The sequence below is a fragment of the Pagrus pagrus genome (assembly GCF_965226575.1).
Source record: "Pagrus pagrus genome assembly, chromosome: 22".
Classification (NCBI taxonomy): Eukaryota; Metazoa; Chordata; class Actinopteri; order Spariformes; family Sparidae; genus Pagrus; species Pagrus pagrus.
The window spans coordinates 10,574,174-10,599,002 of record NC_140204.1 but is presented as its reverse complement, the minus strand read 5'-3'; the positions used below and the strand labels follow the sequence as shown (position 1 = coordinate 10,599,002).

General features: G+C 45.8%; 1 protein-coding gene across 1 annotated transcript in view; it reads right to left on the bottom strand.

The window, feature by feature from the left end:
* The window catches only part of LOC311251104 (insulin receptor substrate 1-B), a 45,088-nt gene extending 21,248 nt beyond the window's left edge, over positions 1 to 23,840 (bottom strand). The window contains exons 1-3 of the mRNA XM_084343392.1: positions 22,388 to 23,840; positions 10,975 to 11,276; positions 7,255 to 10,447 (exon numbers count right to left, since the gene is read on the bottom strand). Coding sequence (XP_084199518.1) covers positions 7,255 to 10,447; positions 10,975 to 11,276; positions 22,388 to 22,736 — 3,844 coding nt within the window. The 5' untranslated portion in view covers positions 22,737 to 23,840. The remainder of the gene's footprint in view (positions 1 to 7,254; positions 10,448 to 10,974; positions 11,277 to 22,387) is intronic.
* Positions 23,841 to 24,829: the final 989 nt, after the last annotated feature.

Here is a 24,829-nt window from a genome sequence, read left to right as displayed (position 1 = left end):
AAGCAGATAAATTCGATTTGAATCCTTTTTAGTAACAGTTGGTGCCGTTTTGACTTCCCAGAACAGAGAAATCTACTCTGCTTCTTACAATAAGCCGTTGATGTGAGGACACTGATATTCCCTAGAGACACATCTGATCGATTTTCTGTTACGGGTTGAGGTTGTGTCGTCCATCACCGAGTGTCTCATATTGTAAACTGATACTGTGACCAACGCTGCGGGAATCAAAGCCGCCCTTTCATTCACTTCCAAGATGCAGTCAAAAAGATGCGACTGTCATAATTCAGGTAGATGACTTCGCAACATGACGGCTGTGATCGATGAAGGATTATATCAAACTGCTCTCAAATGTTTTGGCATCCGATAAGTCTTCAAAAGCATCCGTACAGTCCTCAAGCCGGTCTACCTTGATCGCATTTCATCAGTTTCACTTGTACCTGAGGTAACATGCCGACACCAGGCAAACTGTCCTGATATGAACCAAACATTCAAGTAAGAGGAGAACTTCTTCATCAAAACCACTTCACCGTCACACTCTGACACTGGACATCACCGACTACACAAACCAGTCGTCCAGGTGTCCGTCCTGTTGTTCAGTGGCTGTTACATATTCAGCGCATTATTCTGACACGATGGATCTCCATGATGGCGCCAGATGTGACTGCAAAGCCTGCCTGTTTTCTCACAGACTTTTATTTGCTCACACTGGTCTGTAATGGATTCATCGTTTTGTCGATAATATATAATAAAAAAAAAAAAGTGAAAAATTCTCATCGCGCTTTTCCCAGGGCCCCAACACATCATAAATGACAAAGAAAAGCAGCGAACCCCTACATGCAAGAAGCTGAAAACCTGCAAATGTTTGACACTTTTACTTTTACGTTTCTAGTTTGTAGACGGCTAGACATTCAGTTGGTGCATATGGCAGCTTGATCATCTGCTACATAGCTGCATGTGTGTGTTCTTATTTTACTCCGATTGCTCCTCAAGCCTTTGATTCGCTTAACTGTTCAGAGGCGACGGCCTGTAATGAGACGATGCCTCTGCTCCTGCGGCGTATGCAGATGACCTCATCACATGGCCCGTGAAGTCAGTGGGAAAAAACGACTCAGCCCTCGAGTCCTCTAATATACACACAGGCACACACACAACCTTCAAGGCTCCACGAAAACCCAAACAGAGTCGGGTTGTTGCTATGTGCGCCGCGAGTTCGGTGACTCGCTCGACAGACCACCCAAACAAAAGCCGACCGGACTTCAAGAGAACTCACCGTCCTCGCCTTTAAAAAAACAAACCAGCTCCCCGAAAAGGATCCCGTACCGCCTCCATTTTATGACATCATTCAAACAAACCTGTCCGAATGTGAGGGGAGAATCTTAGACAAACACACAAATGTGGCTTTTGTTTACTCGAGCTAGCGGGGAAATGGATTCGGCCTGCTGTCCTCACGTAGCCGCGCAGGTTGTGCTGCATCTTCCCATGAGGGCAAAGCAGTTGTGTAATGCTGTAATTAGGCTAATGAAGGAAAGTCAAGCATGCAGTGCGTCGAAATTTGAGCTTAATGACCATCTCAATGTGGATTATGCAATCATAAGACGCAGCGGTGCACCTCCCACCTCGTCCTGCTTTTCACAACCATACAATCGATTATACCACAGTCGAATCTGGCTCTCAAAGGGGTCACACTTCATAAATGAATGCTTAAATATGGACAAGTTAACCGACAATGCCGGATTTTGTCCTCCACATGTTCCCTCCTTCACATCTGTGTGCGTTTACGCTCTGTGCATAAACATGAGCGGAGCTGTGTGTCACCGTGCTGCAGCTCGGTCTGCCTCCTGCGCTGGAACAAACCGGGTTAAAAAGGCACCACAGATAAACATCAGAGTGTGCACACACACATTGTGCCCTGAGCCTCACCCTCTATGGGGGTCACGTCCCGTCCACGTGGTTGTGTTTTACATAACACTACTAGTGCTGTTAGTCTAACTGAGTGTTGGCCTGGATTAGACACCCGGCAAAAAAGAAAACCTTGTCAGCTGCATAAAGAAGCAGCAGAAGGAAGACTGTGTGAAGACGGTATGTCTTCGCTACAGCATAGACTCGTTAGATACGGTCAGTTTAACGATTTAATGATCAAATAATTAAAACATTAATTATAACGTGGTACTTAATTTTCCCTGACTTGACATTGAGAGCTTAAGAGAAATGATGGCCAATCATCACAGTCCATTCATTTTATAGGAACCTCTGTGTTTTCCGATGTGTTTGCAGAACACCAGTCGGGAAAATTGTAACCGACTGATGAATGTAATACAGCTCTATTTATACATTTTTCACTAAGGAAAGATTTCAAAAGGTGCAACCATTGAAAATGTGAAGTCGCACTTGACAGATTTTTTTAGCGTATGTGCGACAAACACAGTCACACCCCGGAGCCCTGAAAACGCAACTACCAAGTTAATCGCTGCGATCTGGAAACACGCAGGCACCACTCAGAGGAAGTATTATAAAATGGCTACCAAATGTGTTTGTTTTGAACATCTCTCACAGTTTCAAGATGTTCCTCTGCCTCATGTTTGAACTCCTGTACTTACTGTAGTCGTGCGTGAACACAGTTTTCTACTGCAGTGGATTATAACTTTATTTCCAGTCACGCACATTCACTTTCTGATCACCTGACTGCTCGTGCGTCTTTTCCCACTGTGCTGCCGCGATGCTGCCATCTTCCCAAATCGCAGCAACATTCAGCACAGACACAAGAACTTACAACAACCGAAAGCAGAAATAAGACCTGCTTGCAATAAACCAGATTTATCCCCTAATTTAGTTTTTCCCCCATTTATAAAATTGTCGGCCCCTGATGTAAATAACTGCAATCAACTTCTTTCATCTTCAGCGTTCACAGAGGAACACAGTCAGACAAACAGGGAGGGACCGGGAGTGAATTTCGTGTCACTTCTAATTGACATGATGTGGTTGCTAAAAAGGGAATGCTTGTGTGTGATTTCCTGGTTGCTTCACTAACTGACTTTAAGTATGTTTACCTTTCTTCCTGGCCCATATGACCTGAGACGGGAGGAAACCACCTTACAGGAGGTGTGTGTGTGTGTGTGTGTGTGTGTGCCAACCAGCTACCAACTGGGCCAAGAAACCCGGCAGTGTTACCAATAAAACAACATGGGAGGGTCAGCGTCAATTTACTTTTAAATATATGTAGTTAGTAAGTTGATTTTCAATAGGCATTAAAGTACAATTCTTATTTCAGTTTTTTTAAATATATATTTATATTAATAGATTTATACATTTTCTGTATCTTGCATTAATATCTGACAACTTTGTTTCACTGGATTAGCTAAAAACAGACTTTCCATCTGATCGTTTCATCTTTAAAAAGCTTCTTAAATGAATTTTACTGAAAATTTAGATGACAATACTAATCACTATCCCCATATTAAATAACATATACCATAATAGAAGATTTTCTCCATATCTCCCACCCCTATATGGACTAAAATCCAACTATGTAAAACTTAATTCCTCACAACCTCCCAATGTTAACTTCTTTCCTCAGAGAAACTGCATAGAGCAAAATCTATTTTTAGCTCCGTATGAACTGATAAACTCAAAAAGTATTTGCATATACTATGATTTTCAGACACTAGGAGAGAGTACACACACACACAAACACACTCTGGATACTGATCCAATTAGTCAGTTATGCATGAGTTTTGCCCAATTAGCCGACAGTAAACAAATGTAAACAGTCCCGCTTCTGTGAACAACAACATGTGATTCAGAAATTAGGGAAAGCAAAACAAAAATTTGAATTTACAGTCCAACTGTAGATATTAACCATGCAACTTGGCAAAAGGAATTTTAAAGGGCTTCAGGTTATTTTGAGACTGGCACACACATCCGCTTCCAGATGGTAAAGGAATAAAGTTAAGAGACAGCTGGAAGCGTGGATAATAAAACTCTCACATGGTTTTCCTGGAGGACGTTGTGGGAGCTGTGGCTGATTTAATTTAAATTAACATTTTGGGTTGAAAATACGCCCCACTTCATGCACGAATGTCTCGCTCTTCGTTCTCCTAAAAAGGTCACGACACTCGTCCGTTATGTGGGAAACGCCAACACACACATGCGAAGAGTGAAATATACACATTGTCTGTCTGACTGTCTCTCACACTTCAGCTGATCTTGACGCTCATAAAAAGCAAACACATCAACACACACACTCATTTACTACATCGAGACATGCAGACTACAAATGTGTGCCGCAAGGCGAAAAAAAACGCACGCATCATATTTGTTGCAGCCGATTCGTTCTGATTTCATTTCTAAAAGACGTTATTTGGAGAGAAGTAGCACACCCTGCTTCTCCTCATTATCTAAATACTGAGATGTTATTTTTACACGCATTACATAACCAGAGTCAAATAGGATTGTTTTTGGCACATGTCCCACTACTGATGTTCAATTTTAGCCTTTAGGCTCTCTGTGCCAAAAGTATGCACCCCAGAGACATACACACACTCTTTCCTATACAAGCTGGTGCCTGTTGGGGGAAAAAATCCCTGTAATTACTGTAGATGAGAACACTTTTAAAAAAGCACACAGGATCCACGCAGACAAGATAATTAATCGTTTCTAAACTTGTTTATAGTAACGGATATATTGGTCGTCATGTACCATCTTTTTGCTTTTCATTTTATGTTTTCGTCTGTCTCTTCCTCTGGTTTCTGCTCTACAGCAAAAGGAAAAACGTTTCAGCGCAGCACTAAAAATCTATTTTTAAATGTCTCTGCAAGACTTTAAAGGATGGAGTGAAACACAATGTGAAAAGGGAGGTGGACGAAAGGCGTCAAGACAAAAGAAGCTTTGGTGAAAAAAGAAATCTGAACAGCAGCATGTGTCGTGAACAAAGGGGAGGGAAGGAATTTCAAAAATCCATCAGCCTAGATGTCGGCTGAGGACAAAGATTGTGAATTGATGAATCAGTGCGAGGACAAGCAGTGAAAAAAAAAAACAAAGATACAAAGACAGCAATTAAGAAACAACCAAGGTAAGACAACAACCAACAAAGTGAGATATAGAGGCCGCAAATTATGGAGTGCAAGAGAAAACAGCTTCAGGAGAGTCCACTAGTCTTGGGGCTCGGCCCTGCAGAGGCCCGCCAGCCCACCGCGGCAAAAACACTCGAACAAAAGGATCATTTATTGGAGGAGGAAAGAGGGGGAGGCGGAATGGAGGGGATGAAAGGAGGGGGAACACTGTACAGAGGCATTTGAGAGCTGTGTGAGTGAAACACTGGCCCCATCTCAACATTCACAGCCAATGTGTAACATTCTCCCCCACGCTGCCCCGCTGACATACTCAGCAGCCAGAGCCCATATGGTCCCACTGTGGTAGCCTGCTAGCATTTATATTTAAAATACACACCCGCCTGCTTCCACCAACATGGCCTCCATTTCCCAATAAAACCAACACAGCAGCGACTTATGGATGCAGCCTGATGGTTCATTTCCATCTGTGAAAACCAACTGTTGAGCTCAGCCTTACTCCGCTCACCGCAAGATCCCATGATGAATTTCGCTAATGCCCTACATTTTTCATTAAATCCAACTGTGGAGCCGGGCTATGAGATGTTTGCCACAGAAACCCATGAGGTTTAAGTCTAACACAACCTACGGTACAAATCATGCGGAGGCTTGCAGGGCTACATAAACAACAAGGCTTGGCAGGATGCATTCATCACAAGAGCCTCACTGTGGAAGGTTAAGTAAGACTACTGAGTGTTTTACTGATGCATATAAATCCACATCTCCATTTAAATGCTGCCTCTATCTGCTTAAGCTGCGGGCGTCTATTTCTTAACAGCCCAATTTGGTGCAGACAGTGGCTCAAAGAGAATGTTTTTCGATGAAGAAACGTCTCGCAGTGACCTAGTTGAGGCATTGTTTAGCTGCGGCGGTCCCCCACAGCTAGAAAACTGCCCCGCACAGCAGGGAAAAAATGTAAATACAATGCTAATTCATCATCTGGCCTTGGTGACCTTGCTCCCTTACAAAAAAAGTTGCAGTTATGGCGTAAATGTAGATTTTTGTGCATGCGATCAGAGAAAATGTAACAGTTTTAACAACCACAACGTTCCGCTTGAATTAAGCGCACATATATTTATCAATTTTTATAGCCACATCTACAAACCTGGCAACCCTACTTGAATGATTGCATACTTTCCTTTATAACATCATTATAATTTAAGTTTTATGTAAACTCATTCAATAACATAAAAGCTGAGGTGTGAAGAACAATCATTTTTCTCCTCCATTGGTTTCGTCTACTCATGCCACGTCGGAGGATCTTAGCTTGACAGGTCAATGGAAAACTGGGTCAAAGTTCAACTTTATTGAACTTGGAGTACAATGCTTCAATGGTGGGTCTGAATGGTTTCCTTTGCTAAGAGTTAGACTGCAGTGAGATGTTTCAGACAGCTTTTCTCATTGGCAAACACAAGCTCATCTGGAGCAGAAGGATTCTGCTACTTATCATATACTGTCATGAATGTATAAATAACACTGAACGGAAAACGGAGGTACCTGAATGCTTACCAACCATTCAAGAATCCTCAAAAGGATCTACAGTAATTTCCATAACATCGATATTAATTGGTATTCCAATAGGTTGTCTGGCCTTGAGCAGCTTATATAATCACATAAGGTGAGTACACATATGCCTTTGGAGGGCCCAGAGAAGCAAATCTATTTATGAAATGTCAGAGCAGCCAATCTAGATCTCATATTGTGGTCATGCAGACAGTCATACAAATCAAACTGGTGTCTATATTCTAATCTGGCGTCAGGTGAAGTTTCATTACACGCAGAGATGGAGAGCTGTGCTCTATTGGATTATCCTGAGCTTTTTCCTTTACATATGAATAATGCGACAGAGCACGTAGGAAAGGAAAGGGCACAAACTCAACAAAAGCAGTGATAGTAGTCTGACCAATGTATCAAAATCGACCTATATTCCCCAATCTTCGGCGTACATTCAGAAAAAGATATCTGGGGTGATTAGTTATTATTAAATTCCAAATTTAAGTTTACTGACGTCATTTTGGACAATAAAGTCTACGGATTGACCCAAAATTCCAGCATTGGTCACGAATCTAGATCACAAGGAAAACTAACGAGACACGATGTTAGACACAATCCAACAAATACGTTTTCAAAGAATAGAAGCAACTCTCACCTGTTCCCTCCTTGTTTCCATTCTGATGTGTCCGCAGCTCCTCTGATTTGTAGAAGTCGATGCTGGCGTAAGTGTTGAGGCTGGAGTTGCTACTGCTGTTGCTGACTGCCGCGCTCACTCCCCCGACCCCCGACCCTCCACCCAGTACAGAGAAGAGGCGAGAGGTGGCCTGGCTACCTGAGGGTCCATCCAGACCCAAAAGGGGGCTTTCTTTGTTGGCCAAGTCCAAGTCTATGTAGTTAAGGCCTTGCTCCGTGGACGAAGTGTTTGTGGGGAGGGACTGCTGTCCAGGGAGGGCGAACTGAGCGGGGTTATCAGTCACAGCACCGTTCCCCCACAGCATGCTGTCAAAGCCCAGCCGGCGGGCCACAGCTTGGGCATGTTCCGGAAAGAGGGAGGCGGTGGAAGAAGAGGAAGTAGAGGTAGAGGTGGGGAGGGAAGGTGAGGCGAGGAAGGTTTCTGAGCAGTGGCGTCTGCGTCCTTGGGGGTCTGCCCGGATAACTTTAGCCCCATGATCTGGGTTGGGTCCTGGTTTGGCTAGGGGGAAGTCTAGACCCCGTGATAGCACTGGAGCAGAAGGATCAGTCCTGGTGGGGGAAGGGGCTTTGGGGGAGACACTGGATGCTGACCTGGGGACGGTGTTGCTATTCAAGCTGAAGGCCATCTCCGTGTAGTCTCCACAGGATGTTGGAGACTCAGACTCGCTCACTGATGGGACACTTTCTCTACTTTTTCGAAGTGGGACCTCAGCCACTTCAGCTGCATCTTCACTAGGGCCGGTAGTACCCTCATCGCATGCTTTGGGGGCATGAGCAAGAGTTGGAGGCGTGGGAGGGGTGTGGAAAGAGGGGAAAACTAGAGGAGTAAGGGAGAGGGGTGAGGGGGACGGAGAAGGGCCCAAGTCCATATTGACATACTCAGAGGCAGCTGGGGGAGTGATGGGGGCAGAGGGGCTACGGGAGAGGGGGATAAAGTTCCCTAAGCAAGAAGTTGGCCTGTGTTGAGGATGCTTGCTGCTTGAGCCATGAGGCAATGATAAACCATGCCTGAGACCCCTGCCACGCCCTCCTGCAACCCCAGTCTGGCTGCTCTTTTCCCCTTTAAATTCAATGCTAACATACTCCCCAGGGCTCTTAGGTTCTGGGGGCAGGGGGTTCTCACGGACCCTGGGAAGAGTGTTAGCCTTGGATACATCAACAAACAGGCTCACCGGTCTACTTCTAGTATGGTTGCCCTGCTTGGACAACCCACCAGAGCCCCGTCTCTGTTGGAGCTTACTCCCATCTTTGGACTGAGCTCCCCCAGCCATGGTGCTTACTGCCTGGGTAGCTCGGTCCTCGCTCTCTCCGAGGCTCTCACTGCTAGCCGAGCTGGACGAGTACGAGGAGGAGGAGAGTGACAGGTGGCGTCCAATCATTGAATTGCCTGCTGCTGGTTGCTCTTGGCGCCCTCCCATAGTCCTACCTCCACCCATGCCCCTACTACAACTCCCATTGGGTCTTCTGCCTCGTCCAGGTCCATCATCAAAGTGTCCAGCAGAGGGATTGTGTTTGTAAGACCTGGGAAGTGAATAGTAAGAATACACCATCTTGGGGGCTTGCTGTTGAGAAATGTTCTCCAAATGACCGGTGTGCTCAGGAGGTGGGGGGCTGCCATTTACAGAACGTGCACTGATTGGAGACATGTTCATATAGTCACTTCCTGCCCTGCTGTCTGCACTGCCACTGCCCACCCAAGCCCCTCCAGAGAGACCTCCACGCTGGTCAGGTGAGCAGCTGCTATTGGGGGACATTATCATATAGCCATCAGAGGCTGGTGGAGGGCGAATCTGTTGTGGAGGGGATACACTGTTGTTGGGGGTCATGGCCATGTAATCATCAGCAGGTTTGGAATCAGAGTCTGGGACAGAGACAGCCATTGACTGGGACAAGGTTACTGGAGGCTGAGTGACCCCAGGAAGCATGGACATGTACCCATTGTCCACACCTAAATCTACATTACCACTTGCTCCTCCACCGCCTTCACTCTTGAACTCACCGGCAACATCCAAGTACCCTCCTCCTCCCCCTGCTGACCCAGGACCCATGACAGATTCCCTCTGTGTAGAAGAAGAGGTGGAACTAAAGGACTCACGGCTGGTGCTCCTCGACATGATTGCATAATCGGCTGAATCTTCATCTGCTGGCTCCTCAGCTCTGCGCTGACGTGGGGCCAGCCTCTCCAGGGCCATGGGAGGTAATGAAGCCCGCTTGCTCAGCAGCCTGCGCTCAGCTTCACATTCGCGGCTAGAGGAGCGCCGCAGCACTCTCCTAGTCTGGGGTTGGGAGCCACAGCCTGGTGTTCCTGGTGCTGGCAGGGAGCTGGATGTCAAGCTCCCTTGATTACTGCTGCCACCACCACCACCACCACCACTACGTTGGCCCATTAGGATATAGTTGGCTCCCTCCTCGCCAAGAGACTGGCTGCCAGCGCTACCAACAGAACTTCCAGGGAGGCTTGGGGAGGGGAGGAGCGTGTGATCCCCAGGACTAGATCCATACTCGTCTGAGGACCCATAGTCACTGGGTGAGCCCGAGACAGACGCGTGATGGGAGGCGACACGACTGTAAGCACCAGACGGACCAGCACCAGTCGAGGACGTTACGCCTCCAAACTCAGAGCCATGCCCAGAGCTAGAGGAGAGGCTTGGGGCTGGCGAGGGTGCTGGGGTGGAGATGGAGCGCATCAACCCAAGAGGAGTTTTAGTAGCTGTGGTGGGGGCTGAACGGGCCGATTTCGACCTGAGGATTGGGGTGGTTGAGCAGGAGCCATTGGTGGAGGGGCTTGAGCTCACCCCTTGGAGCGATGTAGTCCCTGCCATCCCTTCATCAACCTTCCCCCCATCACTGGCAGTGCGAGACCTTGGGAAGCTATGACGAGGCGTGGGAGAGGCATTAGCACTGCTGACCCCTGCTCCACCGTTAGCACCGCCAGGTGGCTCAGTTCGGGGCCGGCGGGTGAAGCCCACCTGGCTGGGTGGAGGGTTTGGGTGATGGCGGCGTGAGGGAACACTGATGGGGTTAGAAGCAGTAGCACCGCCTCCCGGGCCAGAGTTTGACTGAGACTTGCTGCGCTGGCGGAACTCCTCGCTCAGTGCCTTCATGGCCTCCAGCAAGGTTTCATGCATGTTCTGGGCCACCACCGAATCATCCACCTGAGAAATGACAAAAAAACCCTCTTAAACATTATGTCTTAATGGATTCTAGATTTATTTGTGTATTTATTCTTCGCAACTAATCAAACCACACAGAATTAAACATATTTTTGGACATTTAGATTTAAATCATGTGTGTTTTTCAATTAAAATTTTATTTAAGGAGTACTGTATGTTTAAATTAGCACAGCTCAAATACTGGTTGGTTGGTTTGGTTAATTTACAACATCCTTTTGGGTTTAATTTAACAACAGGAAAAGGTTTTTTGCAAATGTAGTGAGTTTTACAATCTAAACTGCTCATGTCTAGGCACTAAAAAAGCTTTAAGTTACTGTCAAGCAACAACCTAAATAAATTGGACCATAATGCAGGGTTGCTCTCCCTCTACCGCTACCTAACTATAACTCTAAGTCCAATGTTGGGTAACTTTGCAGTTTCTCTGACTGGTGATTATATGCTCTTAACGTATATGTGGGATTGAAGGGCAGGACTGCTAACATAAAGGGGACTGCAGATTACAGGCTCACCTGCATCCAGAACTCGCCCGGGCCTGTCACGGCAGAGCGTCCAACCTCGACGAAGAAGAAGTTCTCTGAATGGCCACAGCGCCGGACGTTCATCAGCTGCAACACCACAGCAGCAGCATCAGAGTTGAGCTTGACAAAGTTGACTGTCTTGTCAGTCAGGCAAAGGCGGTAGATGCCCACCAAGTTCTTGGCTTGACCCAGGCCTTTGGGCCACACTTTCACCTGCCACACCTCTTTGAATGCAGGTCCAGGATTTGGCACTCCATAGTCGCCCGCAGCCCCGCTGTCGGTGGGGTTCTTACCTTTAGGGACAGATAGAGATAGAAGTACATTAAAAGGTTGTTGGGGTGAAAAAAACAAAACGATACGACTGGATAGTAAAAAACAGAGGTAATTAAAGTGTAATATAAAGGAGCAGTATACACTGCTGCTGCAATAAAGCAAAGACATGACCTTCATGCATCTGTTGAAAAAGGGAGCACCAGGTCAAACTACCATTATTTACCTGTTAGTGGAGGGCAAGGTGCCTTTATTATGTAAGCTCTGCTGATATTGAGCTTTTCACTGATTTTCAAACCAGATTTGAGTTCAAACGAAGCATGCAGGAGCTTGTGAGATCTGTTCGCTTTACCTGAAGGCTCCATACCTGGGGTCTCATTCGTCAACCGCACACTGACATCCTGACACTCACACACACGCAAGCACATATACCAGTGTGGAAAAATAAACCTGTTGACAACTAAAGCCCCGCACAAGAGTGATGACTATGAGAGAAAAGCAACGGTTGTGGAAAAACACCAACTTGGAAAATGCTTACAAGTGAATCTTCTCCAAACCAAATGCAAATACAAGGCCAGAAAGCAGAGAGAAAGCACTCAATGAGCTCCTCAAGAGCCTTTTTTCCGGAGCTGCTCTCCTCACAATAAACTGGCTTTGTAAACTAATAAAACCTAGTGTCTTTTAGTAGGAGTACAGGCAGTCCATTCACCCTTTGTGTTAGGTATTTTGTATTCAGACAGCAGGGAATTACTGAGCCGAGGTAAAACAGGAGAAGGCTCTTGGTGAGATTTGATCCTGGGTTGGTACGGACCATACAAAGGCAAAGGACTTTGCCACTTAACAATATTTCACCGCCTGTGTGGTGTTTTAAGTCACTGTATTATTCACAGATCTAAAGCAGGAAATGTGCCCATTACCCAAGAAAATTACCTTAATTCTATCATGCTGTGTAACTCATTGTCCACATGAATAGATCACAGATTTACCTCTAAGCTCTTGTTTTTTTTACTTGCAGCCACAAGGGCTCTCACATCTGTTGACTAAAAGGCACAGGATTATAGGAACATTATGATGATGTGACTCATGTTTTAGGGTGGATTCTTATTCTTCTTTCAAAAAAGGGAACCACCCTAAAATGTTCCTTAAACATGGCCCCTTTCCTCCCCTGTACCACATTTCAGAGTGTTCTCCGTTACATTGCCAGGTTGGATACGACCGAGCATGACATATACCAATATGCAACAGAGAATCAATCAATGTCATCATGACAAGACTTTAAGAAGAGCCTCACCTGTTCCCTTCATGGGAACAGGATGTTCTTTGTGCAGTAATGGTGAACTGTAGCACCTGCCTTATTAGACTACCACATCTGGCACATTGAAGGACTGACAGGACGAGCGTCTTTTTGACAAACAACTGAAAAAAAAAGATCGAACTTTCACAAAACTTGTGTGGTATTCTACTTTCAGCAAAGATTTAGGCCCAATCAGGCTAATCACAGTGCACGCCGACCGCGGAATCACAAATATATGCTTGTATGTCTGCATGCGTTTGTTCTTCCTTTCCCATGACTCTCCTGCAAATCCTACAATGACAACCATATGTAGGCAAGAAATCTCAGCATGCACGGTGGACGCCATATCAACTGAGCTTCCGTTATGACAAACAATACTCTTCCCCAAACTTGTGATTGCAAAAAGACAGAGAGGCCTGATATGTCTCCCTGTGTCTTCTTCCAGTTTACTTCCCCAAAATTGGAGGATTGCTCACAACTTGAAAGCGACTCAGAATAGATGTTTTGTTGAAAGCCACGGAGGGCTGTGGCTTAGTGGCTGTGTGTGTGTGTGTGAAGGCACTCCCCCCATATTAGATGACTCACTCAAGGCCATGCATGGCTGTTTCATGTACTTGCTTTTCTCTGTGTGCGAGGAGCTCTGTTTGCCTCCTCGATTTAGATTTACAACAGGAAGGGATGGTTTGGGGGATTTTTCAGCGGGGACCGAGGGAATGAGGGACTCCGGGAGATTGCAAAGAGATACCCGAGAGCCATTAAGGAGGGAAAAGGAGGGCATGTTAAAGAATCTCTAAAGAGGAAAGTTAATTCTCGGGATTGCTTTGATTTAAAAAAATCTAATTACAGGCTTTATTTAATCTAAAATTAAACTTTTAAGCCCGTTTCTTCTTGAAACTGACTCGGACTGCAGTGCTGCATGTTCCTCGAAGAGTATCTTTTCCTTGTCAAGAGCGCGTTTAGCGTGTCTTTAGGAGAGCACAAGTGTGTTGTTTGTTTTGAGTACAGTGCAGCCTGAAACCTCAGCTGTGCCCTCAACAGCACTTCCACACACACACACACACACACACACACACACACACACACACACACAAAACACCCTTCATCTCAGGGCCACTCAGGCTGCGCACACTTACCGACAACTCTCAAAAGCACTGAAAACCTTTAAGAGGTTTTCCAAGACTCCTGCAGGGGTGCAGACTGATTGAACATTACAGACCCTTCTTCGTGATTACATAAAGCCAGGGTTGATCCTACATGGAGCCGTATGAATTATAGATTGCCCCTGGCTTTTCTCCAGGGGACCTTCATGGCAGCGTGGAGCTCAGCGGAGGTGGCTGTTGAGAAAACTGTATTTTTCCCCTCTTGCTTTGCATAAAAAGGTTATCAGCCGGTCAACTTCCGTGCAGACACCCCTATACACAACATAATGAACCCTCACAAAAACATTTAAAATGGCCCTTAGCAGGAGATGAATCTAAGGATTAAAGGCGGATGCACATGAAAGCAAAACACACCTGGAGGTAATAAAGCATCTGCTGGTTGAATAAGGGCGATGCGTGCGGGAAAAACCTCCAGCCAACCTTGATACAACCTTGAGGGAGGGCGTATATAAAGAGTTCATACAAGGTGACTGTATTTATTTAAAAGTTTCGTCGTCTAACCTCGTTTTAGCAACCTGAAAACAACTTACACTGGCTTATTCACGCACTAGTTGTTTACTTCACTTTCACCGCCACCGCACATGAAACTTTCAGTCTTACGTGTGGCTCGAGAACCTAACGCGGCCAACATTGCTGTCTATTCATGCCGATTTATTTGCCGTGCTCGAGCTGCCTCCCTTGAGAACATAGAGTGTACATAAAGAGGCCATAATCTAACCCAATTTTCTCCAACTGCGATTTTAAATACGAGTTGACTTATTGCCGTTGAGGCGACACTGCGTCTCCCTCGCTTTCTCATTGCTTTTGTGCTATAAGGGAGTGCATGTTTAGGGGGGGTATAGGGGTGTCATATTTACCCCAAGGGCTGCCAGATGCCTGCTGGGATATTGACAGCTCCCCCTTGAGTGACAGCCTGATTATTGTTATGGTTATCACATGAAGCCTAAGAAAGTAGGTCTTCCATAGGGGTCTTTGAAGGCCTGTGGATTGTATCAGCTCACCCACAGCAGGGACAGAATGGGGGGGTATTGTTATTGAAGTAATGTGCCACTGGGTGGGAATCTATCTGGTTCAAGATGGAGTTCAGGCACTAAAAAAAACACCAATGTATAGCGTCTCCACTGCCTTGTAGTGCAATGTAGGTTATCGCAATTTCTTGTTGTGCGTGCTGCGATTTAGAAATGCAAGAAGAAAAACATGTAATCCTATTTATAATAATGTACATAATGTGTAAAGAAATTAAAATATATTATAGGGTGCGTCTAAATTATGTGCTGGTGCACCTAGATGAAAAAGTTAGGGGCTCCAGTGCAACCTGTGTAAAAAGTTAGTGCACACAGACAGGCAGGCAGATATGTAGGTAGAAAGATAAGTGGGCATATGAAATGATTGGACGGACTTATTACAGGCAGGTTCTTATTCTTTTTTTGTTGTCAGAGCATTTGATTTATTGATCGGTGTTGGGAGTCTTTCTACAAATATAACAAAAAAATGCTTCTAAAATAAAATGACCAACCCTCGGTTTAAGTTACAGTCAAGCGACACCTTTTATGTAATATACTTCTGTGAAAAAAATTGAATGACTGAAATTTATAGCAAGATTCACAGTGTAATCCCTCTTCTTAGTTAGCTAATGCAGCCTGTAAATCAGGGAAAAACTACTCTGGCAATGAACCGGCTGGCTCTCACTGGGTTCTGTTTCAAGTTTCTGACCTCATTGCCCTAGCACGCTGTGCTGTGCCATAATACCGCAAAACAAAGCACAGAAACTTCTGAGAGCTACAGCCCAATTTTTCTACCCCCTTTCTCTGCTACCGTGCCCCTTATCCTTACCGCCCCCACTGCCATACCGGGTTACCATCGCGGATAGATGGGGGACAGCTGTGCAGTTCTTTGTCCTGGCATGTATTTCAGAGAGAAAAGACAGCGAGCCACCCAGCAGTGAAAACAGTTGGTCTAATCTCTGGCTGCCATGTGTACCCACTTTCCTCTTTTTTCAACTCCTCCACTTCCTATCTCTACATCCATCTCTACCAGCTGTAATCCCCCTATCTGGGCCCACTTTCGGGGACACGATGCTTCCCCAACACATGTGGTTCGTGTTAAGTCGAAAGAACACACACTCACACAAGCGCATGAAATTATCGGTGACGCATCCAAGGTTTTCCCGTCCCCTGACAAGACACGCAAAAAAAGCTCTGTTTAAGTAATATGAAGCAAAATCGGCTCAGACAGCTCACCAAACTGGCAGGCATCTGGAAATTTTGCAGGCGAGACTGGCTCGGAGTTAGTAAACATTATATCAGGTCATAACAGGCGAAAAGTCCCCAGTGTCATTTTAGGGCTTAACTTCCAAAAGCGTGAGTATTTTTTTAAATTTTTTAAACAAAATCATGTGCAGTGTTGAAAAATTGTCTAATAAGTTTCCTCTTGCACAAACTTTCCAAAGTGGATGAATTGTTTTTTTTCAGAATTGAACTATTCAATGGCCTCTCCGAGTTCAGTTTTAACATCAAAGTACTCTTTTAGGTAGTTTTACAGCAAACACATTTCAATTAAGATTTATGTTAAGTGCCCTCTAATCACATAAATACGACTTTTTGCGCACTGGTGCCCCATCACATACAGCTGGTGCCCTTTTTTCGCCGCTAGCCCTCAAACATCCTGAGTCCACCCCTGTTCATGAACGTACTTAGAGGCACATGTACCATTACAGGCCTTCACAGGGCCAAGGCAATGCAGCAGGCTTGTCCCTTAATGCTGCAGAGAGTGGTTCAAAGGTTTAGGGATTTAACTTTTATACCTATAAGAACTGTAAAGGAGCTTTAGGAAGGGTGTGCACGTCCAAAAGAAATAGGAAACTCTCCAACTCTAACACCCTGTATACATTCCTTTGACAGAAAGCTTTATACCAGTTTCACCTCATTTTTACTTGACAAGCCGACACAATTCAAATTTGAACAATTCCTGCTGGGATTCCTCCTGCTGTGTGTCAGTACATCCAATCAGTGCAGGATTCTTGTATCACATCTCCTGGAGGAACAGCACACCAGGCAATGAGGAAGTTTTCCACTGATTTCCCTGCATGCTCCTCGTGTATTCACTACAAGGCCGGTAAATCCCAACTCATGAACTTCCTGACCTCCACTACGACAGCGATAATGGGCTCTAATCAACCAACAGCAATCAATACGGCCCCCCTATAAAAGGCTACTATGCGTTTAAAGCCCTGCAGCTCGACCGTGCTCGACATATGGGTGCTCATTGACTAAATGGATCTTGTTGCCCGTGGCCCTGCTTTGCTGTCGATCAAATCCGAGCACTTAATTGACGGGCTGCTTCGGACCCCAATGCAGACATGAGGAGGAGCGCTCGAGGCCGTTTCAGACTCATGAGGTTTGACTGTGACTCGGATTCCAGGAGCTGCAGCGTCGCGACAAACCAGAGCTGGCCATAATAAAGCCAGGCTGTCCCGCTTGTCGTGTTAAATTAAATTAAAGGGTGTTAATGTGTGCAAACTATTTATGCAGAGGAAATGCCCTGTGGCAGCTCACCGCTTCTGAGCCAGGATTGGAGCTGTAAGGGATGAAACAGTAAAAGTAAGACATGGTGGCACTGAAATGATCACTTTATAAACTCTAGATTTCATGGATCCCCTCGTCGCTCCCTCCTCTCGAGCTTTGTTAGCACACAGCCTCTGCTGTGCCACCAGTCGCTGACCCTCGAGGCAATAATTACTGCCTAATTAGGGAGATGAGCAGTGCTTAAGCGCGGCTTAACATTTAATCGGCCCGCTCGGCGAACCACCGGTGAGATCCAGATCTCATTGGTCAGAGCCGCCAAATGAAAACACTCCAGAGCCACGGACTGTCTTTCTAGTTCATAATCAAATGCACATCATAAAGAAAAGCTCACTCAAAAAGCACATTTTCCTCAAAACATTTCTGACGTGAGAGCTTTGCTGTGATCTGCTGAGGTTTGGATGTTGGCTGCAGCGCAGGTCTGACACGACTGCATTTGTTTTGTGGCACTTAAAGTGTCAAAAATGACATCACGGTAATCTACAGGACTGACTGGAAACAGATTTACAGTGAAGGAGGAACTGTTCTCAATAATTAGCATGAATAATCATAACATTATATTGGAAAACAGATGTTGTCTCTCAGTTTTTTAAATCTAATTTTTGGGGGCTTTGAGCACAGAAAGCTAAATTCCATGGAGATTTACTGTACTGCAGGGACGTCAACAAACCTCCGAAGATCACAACAAAACCATCTGTGCTCTTGTTTGGGGCTGCGACGAAAGACTGTTTTCATTATCGTTTAATCTGACGATCGTTCATTCATTTTGTTCGGAAAACCTTCGAAAAGAATGAAGAATTCATGATATAAAATGAAGGGGACGTCTTTAAACATCTTGTATTGTCTGACCAAATGTCCAAAAACCAAAAGCGATTGGTTCATTCTCAGATATGCCACAAACAAAAGCAGACATTCTTCAATTTCAGAAGCCGGAACCAGGGACTGTTTGACATTTTGGCTTTTAAAAGAATGACAGAACCAGTTAATCAAAGCCGTTTCAGCTCTCCTCTGTTTTTAAGTTTCAAATTTCCCAAAAAGTCCCTGCTCGAGGGGTAGTACGTTCCAGCAGTGCGGGAACTTTAGGGTTGGGGTTTGAAGTGCTGAACATTTCTGATTACTCATGTGCTCACAGCCTCTTATTTCAGATGCCATTTTCAAAATCTGCAGCCGGTTTGTTTTTTTTGTTCGTTGAGCTTCGACACATCGACAAGGAGAGAGTCTGCGACAGATGGACCGATGTGGAAGCGCGCTCAAAAATGACGTGTGAAGACATTTGTCGTCTTGTCATACGTCAGCCGACTCATTTGTCTAATCTTTGCGGTTCTTAAGATCGTGGGCCAAACACTGTTTCCTCTGAAACGCTGATCCAATAGCTGTTACGTCAAAAGAAAAAGTATGAGGAACTGTTTCATCTGTTTGGTAATGTTTTACAGGTTATAGATTTATCAGAATGTGTGTTTTCATGATATGGTAGTAATTTATAAAAATAGTTGCATATTCATTTCCTGTCAGTTGATCAACTGACCAGATCAGAGACAATCCTGTCACACTTTATCTGCATTTTGCCACTGTAGCAGATGCAGCCTTTTGTATGTGTGTGTTTGGCTCGTGTTTCCCTCTCATTCTCCAAAGTGTAACTCTGCCATATTGTTTTATTGAGGTCAACCATTCCCGAGGCGGTGTCGCGAGCTGCGGCATGGTTTCCCCGGCGAACGTCAATCGCGGGCCGCCCCTCTGCCCGTTTCGTCGAGGTTAAGCCTTTACACACTCGACTGCCTCCTAATAGTTGAGCAAATACCTGCCCTCGAGCCTGATACTGTACTCGCTGCCCGAAAGGGTCTTACTGGACTCAGCTGAATAAATAACCGAGATCCTAATATCGCCCTGCACGGCAGCTGGCTCGTGTTTGTGCAATTACTGCCGGCTTGAGGGGGAGGCCGTGCGATACTGGACGCTTCCTGGGCTGCTTTAGGTGAGTATCCCAGGCCTGAAGCTCCAGAGCTGCGGCGTACGACAGCATGTACAGTATTGTGCGTCACCGTACGCATGCTGGGGAACCTCTCGCTGTGCACACTCAAAGCAATTATTCCAAACTTCAACACATAACTTTGATTCCACTTCCAGCCGAGGCGCCGCTGATAGCTTCACCCCCCCCCCCGTAGGGCTTCATACGAGCAGCTACACAGGTATCAGATTGAAGGAGTGCCCCTCTGGAAAGTATGCGAAGACATACAGTGCAGCATCTCTTGGCTCTGCCGCCTGTGAATTCCTCCGTCTCCCCACTGGGACCGGTGGGGGGACGAATACTTTGACTGTTGAGCAGTGACAGTGTGTGTAGATGAGGAGGCGGGGGGTGTGTGCGCGCGGGGGTTCAATCAACATCCAGACACGGAAGACTTGAAACAGTGTATGAGCTGCACATACCAGAGGAGGGTTATTACAGGCAGGAATCCTGACAGTGTTCGGTGTGTGTGTGTGTGCATTTAAGCTATTTTCGCACATGCAGGTTGAGGCAGCAATTGGCCCTGACCGCTGAACAACTCCCCCTCTTACAGAACTCTCCCTAAACAAGCCTGAATCGAGTGTGTGTGTGTGTGTGTGTATGTGTGGCCTCATTTTTTTGTATGAACAGAAACTGCAGTACATACCACAAGAAAAAGCCTGCTGGTGTGCAGCGTTTACGCAGCAGCCAGCCGCAGCTCTTTGTCACTGTCAGCCAGCGAGGGTGATTTACAGGAGGAACCCGACACTTGAAGCAACAAAAGAGGGAGACGAGGAGAGCAGAACACCGGTCCTGCAGTTTCAAAGACGACTTGTGATGATGGCCGAGCCGGCTGCTGCTCGTCTGGTCTCCTTGGCAGGCCGACAAACTCACCTGCTGAGCTGCAGCTTATAAAGCCAAGATTTCTTTACGTCTGACCTTTACACACACAAGCACTCAACTTAGTGGCTGCAGATTGGATCATTTGAACTTTTTTTTTTTTAAAAGGCTGCAAAGTCAGTGTCCTGGATCTCCGCTCCGACATCTGTCCGTTCACTTTCCCATCTTTTGCGGAAACTTCTCAAACACTTGGGAAAAGTGGGCTACACACACACAAACACACAGAGGCTGTTCGTACTTGGCATTAACATGCCTCTCGAGGGGCTACTTGTGATCGGATCTCACTTCGCTGCGCCATATGCAAATAAACACATGCATCTTCAGGACAATGGATGTTTTGTACACAAAGAAAGAAAAAAATCATATAAAGCATTTTGCCGAATTTAAAAGAAGGCCCAAACAGTTGAGAATCTGATGTAGACGGCATTTAAAAAAGCTTATAAAGTTTCTCATATTTCCAAAACTCACAAAATTAAGCGATTTTTTAAGGGAGTCTGGCGATTTTCTCCACAGGTGACAAAGAAGTAGACCAAATTGGCTACGACACTTGTAATTTTTGACATTTACCTTGAATGAAATGTCTTCTTTCATAAACTTAATGTAAATGGTGAAATCAGTTGAAACGGTGTTCAAAAAGCTACAAAATGTTGGGAGGCAAGACGAACTTTAAAACACAGAAGCAGACAGGCGATGCCACGACGGATGCATGTATGCATGTATTGCATTCAATGCCGAATTTACAAGAAGACACTCACGATTTAGAGTTTGCTGTATCTTTGTTCTGCAAAGTATTTTTAAGTTTCTCCTCATGCAACAACTCTTAAAATTGCACGATTTGTTAAGGGAGTCTGGGGCTATTACGGTTTAATGGTTGGAATGGTTGAAACAGTGCATTCACAAACATCTGCTGCTAACACTGGCAGGATAGGAGCGTCCCAAACATTTACAGCGAAATAAATGGAGATCCAGCAGCGCGTAATCAATTCTGCCTGTTGTTGTGGCTTCTTCTTCTTCTTCTTTCGGAGAGGAAGTCAGTTGAGAAGGCGGTCCGGGACACATGTGTGCACACACTGCCTGAAGAATGTGGTCTGAGTGATCGGATCTCAACCACTTGTGATCAGATCACTCAGGATGGATGTTAACACCGGGTCTGAACAGGGCCGGGGGTCCAGTTGTGTTAAAGCAACAGGGGGAGGAAAAATCTTGTCCGAAATGTGCAGGTTTCCCACCAGCAGCATGCGCTTTTTTTTTTTGGAGCTCCTAAATCACCTCAACCTTGAAACAACTGGCTCTGAATGAAAACATGTCATTCTCTCTCCTCAGGTGTTTTATTTCCCTCGTCAGCCACATATCAGCTGCTTGAAGCACCTTGAACTCATATCTTCATTTGCTGAGGTTGCGTCATCGTGTGTCCCTTGTGGCCTGTCTGTCTCACAGGGAGGTGGGGGGGGAGCTGAACAGGTGACTTAAAGTCACACTGTTGCAGGGACAGCTGTGTTTACACAGCGGCATTTCAGAAAAACAGACATGGGGGATATATATTTTTTTTTTTAGGGTGCGAACAAGTCACCCAATGAACTTAATATGCATATTCGGGCTACTTTTGGAGACTTCTTTCTCCTCTCATGGGATCAATGCCTGGTGTAATATTGCTGGGTCAGCAGAAAAAAGCAGAGCAGGCAGAGTAAACAAGAGGGCAGGGTGTGTTTGAGCAGTTGACTTGGGAAAGAGCTTGCACACAGGAGGCCCACAGACAGAGAGAGAAACTCAAGAGAGTCTGGAGCACAACTGGAGGCAAATATCTTGAGCTGACACCGGTGTGATAAGGACTGGCGGGGAGGATAAGCTGCACGGTGCAGCCTGGTGTTTACACACACACTCCCGTCAGAGGAGGCTTGTAAACAACCCTGACCTGGTTGGAAAGTGTCAAAAATGAGCAGCAAACACCTTAAAATCCACCCAAAAATTAAACAAGGAATGGGAGCGCGCTGGCTCCGACTATGTAAACTTGAATCGGGCTGTAATGGTTTTGAGAAACACTGGAATGAGGCATGTCCCGATCTGCAGTGCGCTCCTGCACGCATTGCCACGTTTCTCCTCTCATGCAGGAGCCTCATAAACTATTGAGCGTGCATGCACGAGTGTGTGTGTGTGTGTGTGTGTGTGTGTGTGTGTGTGTTGTTGTCGTGCATGCACGAGTGTGTGTCTGCGCGCTTACTTTTGCACTGCAGCTCCACCATGGCCTGGTACCACTCGTCCTGGTCCGCCTCGTTCTCCGCGGCGATGGCGAAGCTCTCGGCCCGCGTGTACAGCACGATCATGTGCTTGTTCTTGGAGTCGGCCCGCTTGTTGATGTTGAAGCACGTCTCCAGAGCCAGGGCTTTCTTCGGGACGGGGGCCTTGCCACGGAATTTCTTCTCGCTCTCGTAGTACTCCAGGCGGGCCGGGCCGCGCTCCGAGGCGGCGCGGAGCACGAAGTAGCGCCGGTGCATGGACTTCTGCTTGCGGAGGTAGCCGCTCTTACGCACGTCCTCGAAGCTCTGGGGCTCGCCGGCTTGGCTCTCCATGATGCGTCCTTTAACTCCCGCGAATAAAACAAAAACAAAAACAAAAAAAACCCCTCTTCTCTCACCTCTTTCTCGTGTTTCTGCAAGTTTCACAGAGGTGCTTCAAACATCCCCCGGCTTCCGCCGCCCTCCCTCTCTCCCCCGCATCAACGTGAGAGGGGAGGCACACACGGGCTCGCAGCTCCCGCGGAGGTTAGACCCGAAGCACGGCTGCACCTCGGAGAAGTTTTCCTCTTCTTTCTGGTAGTTTTTCTCTCCGGCGGACGGGCACAGGAGAGCACATGCGGCGCAGCGCGGCGCGGAGCTCCTCCTACTCTCCACTACAGGCTTACTACTACTGCTGCAAGTGTTTCCAAGCGCTGTCTGAGCGGTTTAATGCCATTTACTGCACACCGCAGAGCACGCAGCCCGTCCTGCTGCACACACTGCCCGGCTCTCTGACTGTCTGTCCCCCCGCCCCTGCCCTGCTCGGCCCGGCTCCGGTCTTGTGGCTGTAGAGAGGAGAGGAGCGGAGCGGAGCGGAGCGGAGCAGCTACCGTGGAGGAGCAGGACTGTCACTCACCGCTCCGTACTAGTACTCTGGAACACTGCCGCGTTCACGGAGCCTCTCCGGGCTCGGACAGCGGAGCTCCGCATTTTTTTGTTTTGTGCAGACCAGTGTTCTCTGCCGGGATTGAATGATAGGTTCAGATGGATTATTTAGTTATTAAATAGGAGCCAGAAAAATCAAGCAAATAGGACAATAAAAACATAAATAACTGCAATCATATCCAGAGAAAGTGAAGTGAGCATACTCAACATTTAACGTGATAGTGCCCTGAACATGAGGCATGGTTATAAGCCATTATTACTAAGATTTGCCCCTTTTTAAAAAAACAAATGAAAGACTGCTCCTTTTTCTTTTGCTTTCAAATAACCAGTTTTATGGTCCTTTTATTTATTTTATCACACTGACAGTGATTTTGCCTGTACTTTGTAAAATGTGTGTATAGTAGTATACTAGTATAGTAATATAGTTATGTACAGGTATGTAAAATATATAAGTGTTGCTGCTTAAAGTTTTATGTGTGTATTTGGTGAAACACTTTTTTTTTTTTTACACCATGTGAGCACCATCTATGAATAAAGAAGTGTGTTATTTCTAACAGGATTGTGTCACAAAATATGAAGGTGTTGGTCTTCTGACGTAGTCACTGATTCAAGTGGACTAAAGATAACATTAGGTTACACAGAAATTCATCTTGGACCGTCTATTAATGATGATAATGATGATTAATGATGACATCCAGTAACAGTAACGTCAAGTAATAAATTAGGTATATTATTTCTTTCCCCTCCAGCAGGTGCTGTGATTGCTCCCCTGGACTTATTATCTTTACACATGTATATTTTCAGAAGTTATGTCCAGTATATCGTTTAATATATTCCAAAATAAAATACACAACTTAGCTTTTGAATCTAATTTCTTTATCTTATCAATCATGTATAATCTTCTGCTATAACACGTGAGTGTTCCCATTTATTGCATTGCATTTTGGGAGTTCATCTGAGGTTCACTCAACTGAGAATCGATATTTCCCACAGGCCGTGAAGGCAGCACCTCTTCCAGTGTGTGTGTGTGGAGTAATATTTCAGTGTTGGCTCTCACATGAGTCCATACTGTTCTATTTATTGTAAAAATCCCCCTCTGTGCTCTGTTAATGTGGCAGCATATCAACTTTTAACGCACCAGTCTAAACATTTACTGCATCAAGCGCAGCACGAGGACACGTGTATGTATTTAAAATCTAGATTCACAGTGATCTCATGAATCCTATGTAAATACATTTGTTTAAGTGTGATTATTGACTCCCCGATGCTGCACAAACAGGAGATGAAGCTGCTGTGACTGAATAAATGAGGCGTTTCGAGACGCCTCGTTTCCACCTCCTCTCAGACTGTCTGAGTGAAATGACTTTGATCCGTTTCGACTGTCTGGCTCAGCAGTGAATCCTCCACCTCTCACTGCTGCTCGGATGTAGTAAATCCCATCCCATCACAATACTGATGCACGGAATGCATATTATTAATGTGCATTGGCTTTACTCTGAATC